The 15,727-nt window shown below is 42.4% G+C and overlaps 1 protein-coding gene across 1 annotated transcript; it reads left to right on the top strand.

The window, feature by feature from the left end:
• The first annotated feature begins 2,449 nt into the window (after window positions 1–2,449).
• Window positions 2,450–10,026, top strand: rnd1b (Rho family GTPase 1b). Its single transcript, XM_029505837.1, has 5 exons — window positions 2,450–2,569; window positions 3,028–3,115; window positions 8,569–8,678; window positions 8,764–8,898; window positions 9,781–10,026. The coding sequence occupies exons 1-5, from the start codon at window positions 2,450–2,452 to the stop codon at window positions 10,024–10,026; spliced, it is 699 nt and encodes a 232-aa protein (XP_029361697.1).
• Window positions 10,027–15,727: the final 5,701 nt, after the last annotated feature.

The raw sequence follows: 15,727 nt of genomic DNA, 5'->3' as shown, positions 1-15,727 counted from the left end.
CTCCTCCTCCAACTCGCCATATTGGAAGGTGTCACTTTAAGCACGATGATTATTCACAGCCACCTGCCGCTCCCTGTCCCATCAGAGTCCTACAGCGACTGCACAGACAGTAATATATTCAATGCAATTAGTTTAGAAAAGTCATGAAGAGTTCATTATCTGCAACTTGATTTCTGACTAGCCGTCCCTTTCTCCCCGTGTGTACTGCTGTTCTCAGGTTTGCTTCAATCGGCAGCATAGCACTGAAATCTGGGCTCCACTCAGCTGAAGCCTATGTGAACACATTCCCGCTTTAATTTACACTGTAACTGTTAATGCGTTTATCATCCATTTGTGCATGAAAAAAAAGTTAAGCAGTCTGAAATCCAAGCCCTCTTTTTTCAGCACTTACTTGTATTATCACCGTTTAATATCATTTTCATTTAAGACTTTTAAATTTCAATGGTCTAAAATATTTTAAAGATTTTTTTATACTAACACAGAGCTCTATTTTTAGCTGCTAGTCTTCCTGATAGCATAGGCATATGGCAAAAGTGAAGAGCCGCCTAACTCTGGCCTTCACTGAGTAGGAATTCATGCATTTCTTCATGTTTCAATGTTTGCTGAATTTGAATCAGCATGTCCAATGTATTCTAACATGAAAACAGCATAATAACATTTTACAAACTCCAAGACATTCACGGTTGTTCAGGAACTGCATATGAACGATTCATGAACTATCACGTCTTTCATCATTCATTGTCTTCATCACAACTCATATTACTCTGTGGTCTATTATATGTGACAAACATGCTGATAATGCTGTGTCCTTTATCAACAAGCTAAATATTAAAACAACCAGCTTACCATAATATGTACCAATTACATATTTGTAAGACCCTTTATGAAAGTTGAATTTATTTCCTTTCTTATCTAAGACACATCCCTCCCTGCCCCACCTCCATGTTTCCCGAGCTCTCACTTGTCTTCATTTCCTCATTTAAGAGTCTGACTTCTCTTTTTCGAATAGCTTCACCTGTAAAACATCTTTCTTTTTTTTTTTTTGCAGTGATGGCGGGCTGTATCATTTTAGCACAGATCACAGTGCATTATTGTAGAGAAATACTATGTATAAAGAGAGAAAATGTCCATGTTCAAGTGTTAAGCAACACAAAACATGTCATTGTTGGCCGGCAGCCCAGCCCAAATAATTTAGAGCTGTGTATTATGACAACAAGACATATTGGGTTGTAAACCATAGACAGCTCCCAGCATGGGTTGAATGGTGCAGCCTGTTTGTTATCAGACGCAAATTGCTTTGACCCGCTGGTGTAGAAACTGCAAGGCAACAGTAAGTAAATTAGACCGTGAGCTGCCAGACACAGGAGAAGGCAGTTAATTGACTTTTATCTTTTAATTCTACCTTTCCTAACAATGAGATGCCATTTCCATACAGAAACAACCTTTGTGGTGTGAAAGTCACTGTCTGTGTGCCTCCAGGGGTTTGACCAGCACCAGAAGAGAACAGACCTCTGAGCCGACCCTCTAGACAGCCGATAGCTTGACACCTATCAGGGGGCCTCGCACCGTCCCACCACAGGTCAGCGTGGCGGTATTACACTGACACAGGTCAGACTGCCCTTTGATCAGCAAACGTTCACTAAAGAGTCCTTTAAATCTTATCTGTCTGTGCTTATGGAGGGCTGATAGAGTCACTGTGGGATTTAAAGCCAGCACCACTGTTTCGTCTAGACAATCTAAACTCAAGGAGTTCAGTTCTAAAGCAGCAAAGTCAGCAAATTTCAGAGCAGCCGTGAATATGGAAGATGCTTTCAGAGAGAAGAAGACGAGCGGTTTGGATTAAGCTGACTTGACCTCGTAGTGCAGATTAAAGTAAACTAATTAGTCCACTGTGGGTTGGTCCTTCAGTTCCATTGTGCTCAGCCAGTGGTTCACTATTGATCTAGTCAATGCAACCGATCAATTAGCAGCAGAACAGGAGACAAACCCCACAGGTGAGTTCTGCAGAGGCTGACTGCTGGCTGCTGTATTTCACAATCCCCGGATGTGAGAAACAGAGCTGAGACAGTTAGTGCATAATGTTATGTTTACTTGCCAGGCTGCAGTAAAAAAAGAAATCCTCGCTTTATGATATATTGTGAGGAAAGCAGAGGGAAATAAAAGCCAGTTGATCCCAGTGGTGTCCTACCTTGGCTGTGCTGCTGATGGCTGAGTGCAGTGAGGGATGTGAAGCCTGAGGAAAGGACGGCTCCCATTGGCTGCTGCTCGCCTCTATAAAGAGCCGCAGTGGCAAATTCAATCAGATCAACTGCGGGCATCCTGAGAGAGCCGGACTCCGGGGCTGCACCTCACTGGGACGGTTTCTGGGGCTGGTCTGCCGCTTGCTTTTCATATTATTCTCCGAAATATAAATAAAAAAAAAAGAAAAAGCTGGACAACTCTTAGCGCCATGAAGGAAAGGAGAAATACACAACCGCTGGTGGTGAGATGTAAACTGGTTCTTGTGGGAGACGTCCAATGCGGAAAAACGGCGATGTTGCAAGTCCTGGCCAAGGATTGTTACCCAGAGGTAAGCTCTGATGGGGCTCATGGTGTGTGGGGGGGTAACTAAAAATGATCTTACTATCAGAGTGTTATGTTTTCGTAAAATGCTTCGGTATGGCAGGAAGACAATCAGCGCATTTTTCTGAATTTTCGCCCCCCACCTCCTTTTTTTTTTTTTTTTTTTTTTTTTTTTGGGCTTATTTTCTTCTCCTTCACCACAATAACTTGAATTGCACAGGCTTTTCCGTTGCATGCTCAGGGAAACTGCAGCCTGCTGCCAGTGCTGGCTCGATCTGCAGCTGCAGAGATTCAACTGTTGATTGATCCGAAATTCCGTCAAATTGACGGAGTCTGCTTGAATCCCGAGTATGCGATCAGCTGCTGCTCTGATGTAGCTGGATGAATTTGATGACCTGTAGCTGACAGACACACACACACACACACACACACACTAACGGCAGCGTGTTGCTGGTTGTTCCTCAGACCTACGTGCCCACCGTGTTTGAAAACTACACAGCCTGTCTGGAGCTGGAGGAGCAGCGAGTGGAGCTCAGCCTGTGGGACACTTCAGGTAACTGACCGACCCTCCCCAGGCTGTGCACTGTGGGGGGGGGGGGGGGGGGTGTTAAAGTTTATGCCCAGAGTTCATACTCATTGTTGACGTGAGCACACAGAATCCACACTTGTTGAATTGCCTGTAAAATACAAATGTATTCTTTTATCGCCAAATCTTTATTTTCCACGATAAGGGGGGGAGGGGGCAAAGCTCTGTACATTTCTGCACGAATAATCACTGTGGAAAATGGAGATTTATTCTGCTTCGCTTGTTGTTGCTGACTTTGTGCATCATATGTTCATTTACACAAAGCGTGAAAAAGAGGGTCAATGTGTCAGTGTCTCTCTCTGGAGGGATCGGCTGTTTAGTGTGTTGACCTGAATATTGTGAACATAAGTCTGCAGCACCTGTTTGATTCCCCTCATGCTCACTGCACAATGGGCTTTTTTTTTTTTCCTCCCCAGCCTACGTCCACACACACACACACACACACACACACACACACACTGGTGCTGGATGCTGCTGCAGCTTCACTGGGTCACCATGGCTGAGAAACCTAGCGTGTGTGCGCGCAACAAATCCTTTATGTAACAGTCCCACTTACATGAGATGATGCAGTATTCAGTGTTCTCATATCTCCCCCCCCACCACCACACACCACCCCTCCCCAGTGTCCAAACGCAATAGGAAAAAGTGAGTGTAATTCTCTCCCCAGACCAAATCCTACTTTTTAATCCCAGACTGTGGACTTTGGTCTGGCCAGAGTGGGCCTGGTGCCTGGGGATGATGGGCGCACAGAGGCATCCTGTTGAGCAGCAAGGGTTTCTGGAGCAGACATGCAGGAGGCTGCTCAGAAACTCTGGTGACCTGCATTCGCCTCCATATGCTGCCCGAGGTCACCCACTCTACAGCATGAAGCAGGGGATTAACACTGAAGAGGGCCGACCCAATGACTGTCAGACACTTTCTTTTGTTCCCTTTTACAATTTCTTTGTCACTTTTTTTTTTTCTCTTGAATCCTGTTACTTTTGATCCCTCTTTATTTACAAAAAAATCCAAAATTGAGCCGCTTGTTTTGGGGCAAATAAGCAAGTCAGGCACTGACGGACCCAGAAACAAACATGTACTGCACAGCGTTATAGAAAACACAACATTTAGGTTACTGTACATGAGCAAGAGAGGAAGAATGCAATAATGGATTATAGAATTACTGCCAACAGCTATATGTAATTTATGGTGATGTGAATATTTTTATTAATCACCTCATTAAATTAAGGTTTTGGGGTTTGATTTAAAGACTTATCCCTGTCTGATCCCACTTAGAGAAAACCATATATCACCACCTCCTCCCTCATATTTCCTTTTTTATTTTTATTTTTTTAATTCATGTATCTCCTGTCAGGCTCCAGGTGATGGATGACAGGCAAAGGGGCTATTTGTTGGTCACCGCGTACAGGTTCCTCTTCTTGCTGTAATTTGCACTAATTGCGTGGAGTTCAACTGTGGCCCCTCCGCATCGGGAGGGTCCACTCATTATCCCGACTCCCCTTCACTGATTGGACTGACCTCATCAGCTCCACATGGCAGGCAGCTTCTTCTCCCAGCTCTGCTGTGGATTTACAGACCAAAATCAATCCACCAGTTTTAATCAGCTGCGTCTGAGTGGACATGTTGGATGAAAAGGGGAGAAAGGGGAACATCGTCCAATGGCTGTGACTCATGAATGGTGAATAATGAAACTTGTTATGGTGTTACTGATTCATTTCAGGTTGAATTTGCTCGCTGATAAGGCTGTATAGTATTGAAGGGCACTGTATATAAAATTTCTTTTACAATACATAAATGAGATTGATTTGGAATGAACCCAATATCCATTTAAGATGATGAAACAATCTCTACAATTCTAAAAGAAAGGCGTTGTTAATGGTGATTTATTAGTCATTGCTAATGGCCACTCAGTTTAAAGTCATTTTAGTGAAGTTTGAGGTTCAGTCGGCTTACAACTGATTATTTTATTCTAGATCAATCAGGCCATAACTTGTATGCTTAAAAGATCATTTGCTCTGTAAAGTCTGGGGAAAAACTAAATAGATTTTTCAAATTGCCTGTTTTGTTAGCAAATGACAGCAAAACAGTAGCTCTTCAAATCATCCAATGTTTGACATTTATATATGTTTTAAATGACTTGGTGATTGATCACTTGGTTAACTACAGCACAAGGTTCATTTTTGATTGTAATAAAGGTGTTGAATTTTACAAACTATTCAGGTAGTTCACTGACCCCTGTATCTCAGTGCACATTAAGGCCTAAGGTTAAATATTTTAAACCCGTCAGCGGTTTGACTTGTCTCTAAAATCCAAAGTGATCAGCTTTGATGGTGTTGCGTTATAAAGTAAAGCTCGTTAGCACTGGAGATGTAATGTTGCTTGGGAACAAAGAGCCGTGCTCTCTTTCTCTCTGTAGGGGGCTTCAGCATTGATTCTGACCGACTCTGGCATGTCAAACCAGAGATCTGCCTGACACATTGTAGTTTGTTTTTTTTGGCCCGTCTATAAGGTCTTCAGTTTTCTGCAGCACAGCTCCCAGTTGGCTGAGTATGGGAGGAGGGGCAGTGCTGCTCCCATCCCCAAACCTCTGAGTCATCCCGTCACTGGATCATTAATCTGTCTGACCCCCTGTATTCTCAATCTCAGAGAGGAGTGTGCTAATGATGAAGACGGACCATGTCACGCAGTTGATCGAGCACACACGCACAGAAATGGGCATGCACACACATACAAGTGAATCCTCCCCTCCCCCACCTGTATGCGCCAGCACAAGGCCCGCCATCTCGGCCTGTGAAGCCTACTTCTTCTCTGGCCCAATTTCCTCAACACTTTGCTCTGGGCACCACACCATTAAGACGGATGGAGTGGAGTTCAGCCGCATGGTTTTGCTCTCCTTTTCCTTCCATCCTCCAGTTGGTCTGCCTCACTCTCCACGTTTCATGCCTCAGAAACTCCCCATCTGTTGTGGAAATGGAAGAAAGGAAACATTTGGGCCATGTTATAGTACTGCATTTGCATTGATCTGTTTCTGGATCGTTGCAATGAAAAGGAGGAGGGAAGAGAGGAAACAAGAAACTGGTAACCTATGATATGGGACTGCAGGGGGTGACAGATTAATGGCGTAGGAGGGCTGTTTGTGATCTGCCTCAGTAGGACACACTCATGCTTTCCCTCCTCTCTTCCTTGTGGCTTTTTCTGTCTACTATAGCAACTGTTTTCTTCCAGGATTTTAAAAACTGGGGCCTGTAGTCTCAGGAAGATGTTGGCAAGGCTGCTACTGTGCACAGACAGCATGTTGATGGGCTTTTAAATACTAACATTTGCTCAACCATTTGATTTGTGTTATTTCCTTTTGGTTTTGAGACAAATATACGCCTACAGATTTCTTTGTCCAGAACAGGAGATAAAATCAATTTTAACAGGGTTGAGAAACAAACACAAACCCTAGATGTCCCTGTCATCTCCTTCCCTATTGGCAGGGTGACTAATTTGTCAGTTTTAATTGCAAAGGCTCTTGGACCCCCTGCACAGCTTCTGTGCAGCTTCCTATTGATTTCTGCATTCAGATCAGTGGCTGTTTAATGCAGGATCACACCCAGGTTCCCGACTGTGTGATAACCTCTCACAGGAGATGAAGATTTATAGGGCACCCTGTGTCTGACTCTGCTATGAGATACCTCAGACATGACACCTCCATACAAAGAGCCGTCATCCTACTGGTGCTCATTAGTCTGATGTGAATGTCTCAATTTTACTCCGTTGGCAAACGTGAAGTTGTCTCTCAGCTAAGTGTGGCTTCTCTGCTCTAGGCCTAAGAGTAGGTGGCGATGTCTGCCATATTGAAATTATCATTGCAGCAAGTCATTTACTTGCATGAGAATGTATTAGTTAATTTGCTATGGAAGGTAATTTTCATTCCAGATGTGAAGAAACAGAGTTGTAATGCAAAAAGCAACTCCCTTTGTTCCGTTGCCGTGGTGTTTACTTTCTTCAGGACATTGAGCCCTGAGGAATTTCATCACAGCTTGTCATTATTCCACTCACAGCGCCTGGCAGCTGGCAAATTCAGTTTTACCCTTTGATAATGTGGAAAACCATTAAGTATTCATGAAACTGATTTTAAATGCGAGCATCCATGTTGCGTGTGCATTTTCATACATTTTTCTTCCAATGCATTGTTTTCCATACTGTAACTCAATTAGGGCGCTTGTGTAATATCTAATGAGTGATTACATAGACTGCTTTTATCAGTTGCTATAAGGGGAACACTGAATTCCTTTTGGGATTAACACGGAGCCTAAAGTAAACAGTAATCCCATTGAGCCTCTTCTGTTTCATTCGATCACAAATTGAAATCACCTCTGCCTGCTGCCAAATTTAAATAGTGAGTGTGTTTCACTAGGTGTGGCACTGCAATGTGTGGATATGTGCTTTTTGTGTGATGATGTGTGTCTGCAGTCCTCAGCTCTGTTTTGGAACAGAGGAATGTCCCTGGCAATAGGTGGGTGGGCAGTTTGCTGTGTAAAATGATTGATTGGCAGTTAAGGCGAGCCTTTATGAAGAGGTGGGAGGAGTGCCTGATGTAGATGGTGGATTCCAAGGCTGTTGCTGTGGTAACAGAGGGACTGGAGGTATCGGCACCGAGCAGAGGATTTTGGGGGGTGGGTGGCTTACTTAAGGATTCTGAGCATGAGTGGGAGCGTCTGCCTGCCCCGAGCCCCACTGTTCCACTTGCGTAATCTACTGCAAGAGAAGATCAATGAGGATTTAATGCTCGATTGTCATCTTCTCTCCCTCTGAAATGCAAGCAGAGGCTACAGGAGCAGGGAAAAGAGCAGCTCCAGGGACAGCAAAGTGAGACTCGGCGAGAGAAATGATGCAGATTCCACATAATCCCTGCAGCTGTATTCTCCTGCTCTCTCAATCACACTTTTTTGCTCTGACCAACTGCCTGTCACAGCGATCAATACCAGCAACAATCTTTATTTAAAATAAATTGATCCTTAGCACAATAGAGCCTTAGATGTCTTGCCTTGCCTATAGGCCTGGACCTCTACTTTTGGCATTGCTACATATATTTCTTGTGTGATGATGCACAAGAAATGTAACCCTGCAATTTAAAATGTATAGGAATCAAAAATAGGGGAACCTGCAAACTACAGAAACCATGTGTCAGAATTTCACAGTGAAGATAATGAAAACATCTAGAAGCATTTGGCAACATGCCAAAATTGTGGCTGAAAGATCCATCTGAAACTTATCTCGCATACAACCATATAAAACTCATTTTTAACTCAACTCAAATTTACATTTCAGATGTCTAACTTGCTAATGTCTCTTGTAGCATATGGAACTCTTTATAATCATATCAGAGATGCCTCGTCTTTTACCCACATTGATGACTCTTTCTTTGTCCTCAGGTTCTCCATACTATGATAATGTGAGGCCCTTGTGCTACAGTGACTCAGATGCAGTTTTGCTGTGTTTTGATATCAGCCGTCCTGACACTGTGGACAGCAGTCTGAAGAAGGTAATGGCCTCTGCTTTTTCTTCTTCCTTCGCACGTTGCTAAACAAAACCGATCCAGTGAGATGGCTTTTATTTTGTTTCCACAGTGGAAAACTGAGATTTTGGACTTCTGTCCAAGTACACGTATCCTGCTCATTGGCTGTAAAATTGACCTGCGCACAGATGTCTGCACACTGATGGAGCTGTCCAATCAGAAACAGACTCCTATCACTTATGAGCAGGTGAGACAATAAACACAGTAACACATTTTAAGGAATAAGATGTTTGTATGGTAAATGCGCTTAAATGGTATAAATAATTATTTTTCGGTGTTCAGTTTTTGTTTGTACTTTATATTGAGGCCCTGCAGTATTGAAGAAGCAGGGCTTTTGATGTATCAGAATACAGGGTGTCCATGAAGGCTCTTTACAACTTAAATGTATTACAAAAGCAATTGAACATTTAATAAACTTGTCATGTTCACTGTAGCATCACCTCATCATTGGTCGCAATGGCATCAGATCTTTTGCTTTAGGTCAGTGATGTCCCATATCTTTGTTTGGTATATAATATCTTTAACATAACCCCACAGAAAGAAGTCCTGGGGAGTGATAACTGGTGAACCAGGTGGCCAGGGCCATCCCTTCCAAGGGTTAGGGCATTTACCACTACCTATTTCAACAGGGTACCTGAAATACACAAATGCAATGTGATTAAAAACTTTAACTACTGAGTACATACAGCAAATCTGATTACAATGTCTCATCGATTGCTTTTGGAATAATTTTTTTTTTTTTTATTGTAAAGAGACTTTATGCATGCCTTGTATAGGTTAAGGCTTTAAGCACCTAAGTTTTCTCTGGTATCACAAATTTATTTTTGCAATCTGACTCTTTAAATGTTTGAGCAACTTAATCCTTCTGGATTTATGATTTTAAAAATGGTAGGAAAAAAAACTAATTTGAATCGGGAGCCCAAAGAACAGCGTGAGTAACTTGTCACCCACTTGATGATGGCAAGGCAACAATTTTTCATTTCTTGACCAATAAATGGATTATGCGAGGGCATTTCATCCTGACTCGCATGGTGACGCTGCAGCAAACCTGTGACTCCACTGATTGCAGGGCTCGGCCATGGCCAAGCAGCTGGGTGCAGAGGCTTACCTGGAGTGCTCGGCATTCACCTCAGAGAAGAGCATCCACAGTGTCTTCCGCACCGCAGCAATGGCCTGCATCAACAAGCTGCAGCCTCTCCAAAAGCCCAGCCCCACCCGCCGCCTCTCCAAAAGACTCCTCCACCTGCCCAGCAAGTCAGATTTGCTCTCCTCCACGTTCAAGAAGGAGAAGGCCAAGAGTTGCTCAGTCATGTGAGTGAAGACCTCTTGGGTTACAGTCCTCACATGCGACTCCCAGCCCCTGCCTCTTTGGTCTCGGGGAAGGGGGGATGGGCATGATGGTTTTATCAGGGCTTCCTGCTGAATCCTTCCCTCACCCCCCCAGAAACCAAACACCGCTCAGAGGAGGTGGACACCTCGCTGTCCACTTGCTCCTGAACCTTTTAGCGCACTTCCATCATTTCCCAACTACTGTTTATCTTGCTTTCAAACAAACAATATCAGTTGGTTTGATCATCAAGCTATCATTATTTTTTTTTTCACCTGTAAACGGTATGCAACTAAAATGGTGTTACATCTGTCTAATTTTACTATCTCTAGGCACATGTTGATTTTGTCCAAATTGGAAATGTGCAACGTGTGACGTTTAATCTTGTGATGTAAATGCCTCTCAGACAATTTAATGGATATTTTTCTAAGTACAAAAATAAATCTAGCATGATACTGTCAGGAATTAGCTAAATCCTGTACATCCCTCTTAGTAAGGTGTGTGAGGTGTGACATGGCTTGTCGGTGTCGTGCCCATTTAGGCTTGGGTTTAGCAGTGGGACAAACCACAGTGAGGGCTATTACACTGAGAGCTGCTCTCATTGTCTCCGTGATGATGAGCACAGGGATAAGAGCTGTGAGGCCAGGCTGCCGGGCAGACAACAGTCTAGATTATATCAACCTGCATGGGTTGTTGATGCATGGTTGTGTAGCTCTGGACAGTGCTGCTCCACAAGCTTTCAGTGGCCTAAGTGGAGAGGCTGAAGAAACTCTGTACAAAATGACTGCAAAAATGAGGACTCACAAAAGAATAAATTAATAAAATAAAGGGAAGTTTAGCCGTGCTTCCAGTGCCTCATCTGTCCGAGTTGGAGCCTATCTAAATATTGCTTTGATAGGACGGACAGATTTTACCACGAGTAGTCACTTTTGTTGTCGTGACCAGGAGCTATGGAGTGTTTTATTTATTTTTTTTTTTAAGCTGCGGCTGCTTATTAATGCCAGTCGAAGTGTTACGTGGCATATTTAAAAGCGAATAACGCCTACCTAATTCAGGCTTACTGCTAATGGGAGAATCTGGTTTGTAGTTTTAAAATATTCTTGGGAAGATTTGTAGCATTGCATTGACAGTTTTTGAACAATCCTCAAATGGTATGCAGTTTTAAAAAAAATGCCTTTTTCATATCATTTTTCCCAGAAGTCATTGAGATGTGTTGACTCCTGTAATATGCCTGTGGATTTGCAACAATCCAATGTAGCACTCCCAACCTGACTACTCTTCCAACATGAGTATGGTGTGTCATACCCTTTTGTTAATCTGTTGACCTCCAAGCAGCACTTACTTTAGGTTACAATGACTACGCAGAAAATTCGGACCCTTTTCTGAGCTTAAATCTTTGGCTTCATGGTTATGTGTGTGTGCAGCCTTGATCTCTGTGCTTCTAACCATAAAGCAATAATGATTTAAGTGCTTGTGATGCAAGATAAACTGTGTGGCAATAAAAACGCAGCTTTGTGATTACTGTCATGCTATAAGTGCTCCATGGACATCCCATGTTGTAGACTAAAACTGCCTCTGCTGTATAAAGAGGCTGCTGATTTGTTTCTGTCCCTCCTCCTCCGTGGAAGCAGCCAATGGTATATTGAAAAACCAATGGCAACCATGTGATAAGAAAAAGATCAGTTTGTGAATAATAATAATAATAATAATAATGATGAGTGGTTGTTAAAATGGAGAAGCTAGACTTTGCTATCAATTTTGGATAATCAAAAGTACAGAGCTAATAGGACTTGCTTGGGAGTTAAAATTGGAAACTTACTAAAGTTTAGCAATCATCTTGTAAAAAGGGCTAGTGTTGGGGGGGGGGGGTAATGTGGGACTAAGGAGAAAAAGTAATCAAAATGCACAGGCTGGCCCTGTCAAAAGAAAGCTATTTTTCCATTCTTCTTCTTCTTTTGTATTTAATAGCATGATGTGAGTCCTAGTGTTTTGGAAATATGTCCCTGAAATGGTTGTAGCGTCTTTTATGGAGCTGTGAACGGCCCCTGATAGTCACAGGAACTTAGAGTGGTGATTTGCACAAAGGCTTCCAGTTCATGGTCACGCACCAAATTCCTCAGCATTGCCTAGCAACAATTCAGCGTAGGAAACGGAGACTGGCTATTGGTTTGGTTGTGTAGACAGAGACGGTTGGCTCGTAAGCAGACATCCCCACTTTTTTTTTTTTTTTTTTTTTTTTTTTTTTAAACGAGCATCAGTTCTTAAAAATCCAGGCTGTATTAGAAATGGAAAAGACGTTTCTCTGTATTTTTCTTTGGGTTAGGGAAGTGACGCCAGACCTTCTGAAGACGAGATGATGGGCGGCTCATGGACCATGTCAGTTAATCAGCCTTTGTGTTGTAGTCAGTGTGGTACAATGGTGCAGTCAAACTTCTAAGCATGTCCAATTAAAGTTGTATGATTGTACATATGTCTTTTGTTTTTTAATCACTGTAAGATATCTTCAGATGTCACACGGAAATATTGTTGATGTGAGTATTTATTTGGTAGCTATTTTTTGCTTTTCTTTGACGTACACTTGTTTAAGATCAACTTTGGAAATTTAACTTTTGGTTTTTTTTTTGTTTTTTTTTGGGGGGGGGGGTTTATTATTATTATTATTATTTTTATTTTTATTTTTTTTGGTTTGCTGTCTCCAATAAAGCTTGCCGTGACCGGCACCCTTGAATTGTTGCCCTTCTGTCATTTGAAAATAGTTTTGTATTGTTTTCACACTGGGATGCCTTACTTTACTGTCAGAAAATATCACACCTATTATTCCATTATCACCCTGATCTATTGATTTTTAGAATTTGACTCAAGTTCATCAAAACTTAAATAGTTTCACTAAAAGTTGCACTAATACTGTGGTGCTCATTTAGTTCATAGGCTGCTGTCATCTTTCTGATCATGAACTTGAACTGACGTACTGGAAGTGAACAGATGTCTCTAGCAGTGTATCACTTCCATAGTCTCCGTAGGAAGGGAGGGACTTATCTTTCAGTGTGAAGGATTTCTTCAACAAGCTTTGTGTCGCTGCGTGCATGCAGTGCATGTCTCATTAAAGATGCAGTATGTTTTAATCAGAATAGATGGATTACTGTCACTTCTGATTACTTCAACCAGTAAGATCAGAGTGGCTGATCAGTGACTTCTAATCACAGGCTGAGGAAAGAAAAGCGCGGAAAAACAATTAACAGCATGAGGATGAGGAATTTTTTTTGATGCACACTGCTTACCAAACTATAACACCTACAGTGAATAATAGATGGAGCAAACCACAGCTAAATCACTTGGCATACGTTCAGCTGTGCAGGTTGTTGGGAATCTTCATGCCTTCACTGATACTTCTGAAGGTGCTCAAGACTGCTGCTCTCAGCTGTCTTCAAGCACACCACATCTGGCCTGTGCCAGCTGCTGAGGTGTTGAGACCGGGCCTGATGCCACAGAGTATGGATGAGGTGACTGCCCTCACACTGCCTCTTCTCCCAATGCTCTAACTAGACTCTAATGAATGGCAGTCTCTTATCAGAGCATGTAACAATGACCAAATTATAGTAAACATGTTCACTAACAGTTGCTTACTTTCACATCCAGTATTCCCGAAACCAAATTAATAATTTAGAGTTGTGTTTCTGGCCATTCAATGCATTTAAGTTCAACATTTAGTTTGTTGTCACCTCTGTTTTACTCACCGCTATCTCTGAGATGACCTGAGCTGGAGTTCAATTCTTTTTTTTTTTTTCAAATCAAGATTTTCACCAAAGGAGATTCAAATTGGTCCTGGATCATTTTTCTCATTGAAAATAAAAGTGTATGAATAAACTGATTCGGGCGTTGAAGCAGAAATCAAACCTGTCGTAGCTTTTTGCTGAAACACTTTGCTGCTGAAAACAGAATCAGCCATGGCTGCGCTGAAAGCTGGAACAGCTGATGTAGAGGATGACATTGTACACTTATGGGCGTACACACGTGGGTGTGAGGACGTGTAGATGGGCTGCATACGCTGCTAGTCATGGTAAATTAGGGCAACATCTGGACAGGCACAGAGAGTTCAATTGCCCACTCAGCTGTGGCTTGTACCTCGAGGGCTCGGTTAAGGAGAACTGGCATCATGACACAGTCCAGTGAGCTTTCAGGATCCAGCTTGCCATTTTGTTAAAACTTTGCCATACACAGCCACCTTTATTAAGTTCTTTGTCTGCTATACAAACAGTGGGTCACTTTGACAAAGGATTACTGTGTCACTGCTGAAAAAAGCTTGGGGGGGTGGGGGTATTGCTCACACAAATTAATGGTTTGTAAAATCCAAATAGATTAATTCTTACTCACACGCTTTCAAATGATCAGAATACACATTTTTATCAAGATTCACAAGAGTGGTAATTTCATTATCTTCTTGAAGGGTTTAATAAAATTCAGATTAATGATGGAAGATGCATCATCTTGCTCTGTCTTGTTCTTTGTAGTTTGAAATACTATATTCTTAAAATGTATGTATGATTTAAAAAAAAAAAAAAAAAAGGTTCAATAAAAGATAGTAGGCTGTTTGGTATAATGAGTCAGAGTTCAGGCTGGACTGAGCAGTTTTCTGCATTTGGACGGTGGTGTAGAAAGCATGATCTGAGGGTTACGTAGCATTGAGCAGACAGCCCTCAGTGCTGTTGTGTAATGTTAACATCATGTCCTGGTTCGTCGGACAACTCTCTGCATGGACACAAAAAGAAAGCAGCACATTCCAGAAGTAACTTGTCACTTGTTGTGTGCAGGAAGATCCAAATCTGCCATGTGGGGGAAAGAACTGCAGAGGTGTCTCTCAATGCATGCATCTGTGGCGATATACAGTATGCTAAGCTTTGATTACTGATGAGGTGTGATGAGGTGTTGAGTCCTGCAGTGCTCTCTCTCTCTCTCTCTCTCTCTCTCTCTCTCTCAGAGACAAACAGACACCAGATTCTCTGCCTCTGCCGCAGTGCAGGGCAGGGCCAGAATATTCAAATCCATCAATTTCCTATTCAACCAGTTTCACTCACAAAAGGGGGAAGTATAACAGGATTTAACAGCATATGATCACACCATTCCCATAATATATTTTATTTCAACTATTTAAACATAAGCTCCTGCAAAGACTAGCACCGAAATCTCACATTTTTAATGATCCTTTTTTCAGATGTCCAGTCTTGCTGCTGACTGATCTTTGGTCTGTACGTTCATGTTCAATGAGGACTAAGCCCCCTGCTGCAGTTGATCCACCACCACCCCTTTCTCTGTGTGTGACCCTTGACCCTAAACTCCCTCCTGGGCCTAAACATACGGCCTCCCCCTGCGCTTTTGCTTGACCTTGTGTTTCCCTGGTAGACCTACCAATGAGCTCAGTCAAATGCGTGCTGTTGTTTAATGTAACGACTACAATGGGAATGCAGAAGTTGTTTCTCTGACTTTGACTGTTGTTTCTCAAAGTAATCGATAATTTGTTGTGCTGTGTTCAGGACACATCCTGATGCATTAAGTGGGTTGGAGCAGAAATAAGACTGTGGCACACGTTATGCAGGCTGGATGAGTAATCATCGGTTTATTCTTATCCTCCAACTATTTGTGTGTGCGAGCATTACCTGTGCAAATATGAAATAGCAGGTATTTACTATTATAT

The sequence above is a fragment of the Echeneis naucrates genome, chromosome 7 (genome assembly GCF_900963305.1).
Source record: "Echeneis naucrates chromosome 7, fEcheNa1.1, whole genome shotgun sequence".
NCBI lineage: Eukaryota > Metazoa > Chordata > Actinopteri > Carangiformes > Echeneidae > Echeneis > Echeneis naucrates.
This window is presented reverse-complemented; position numbering and strand designations above follow the sequence as displayed.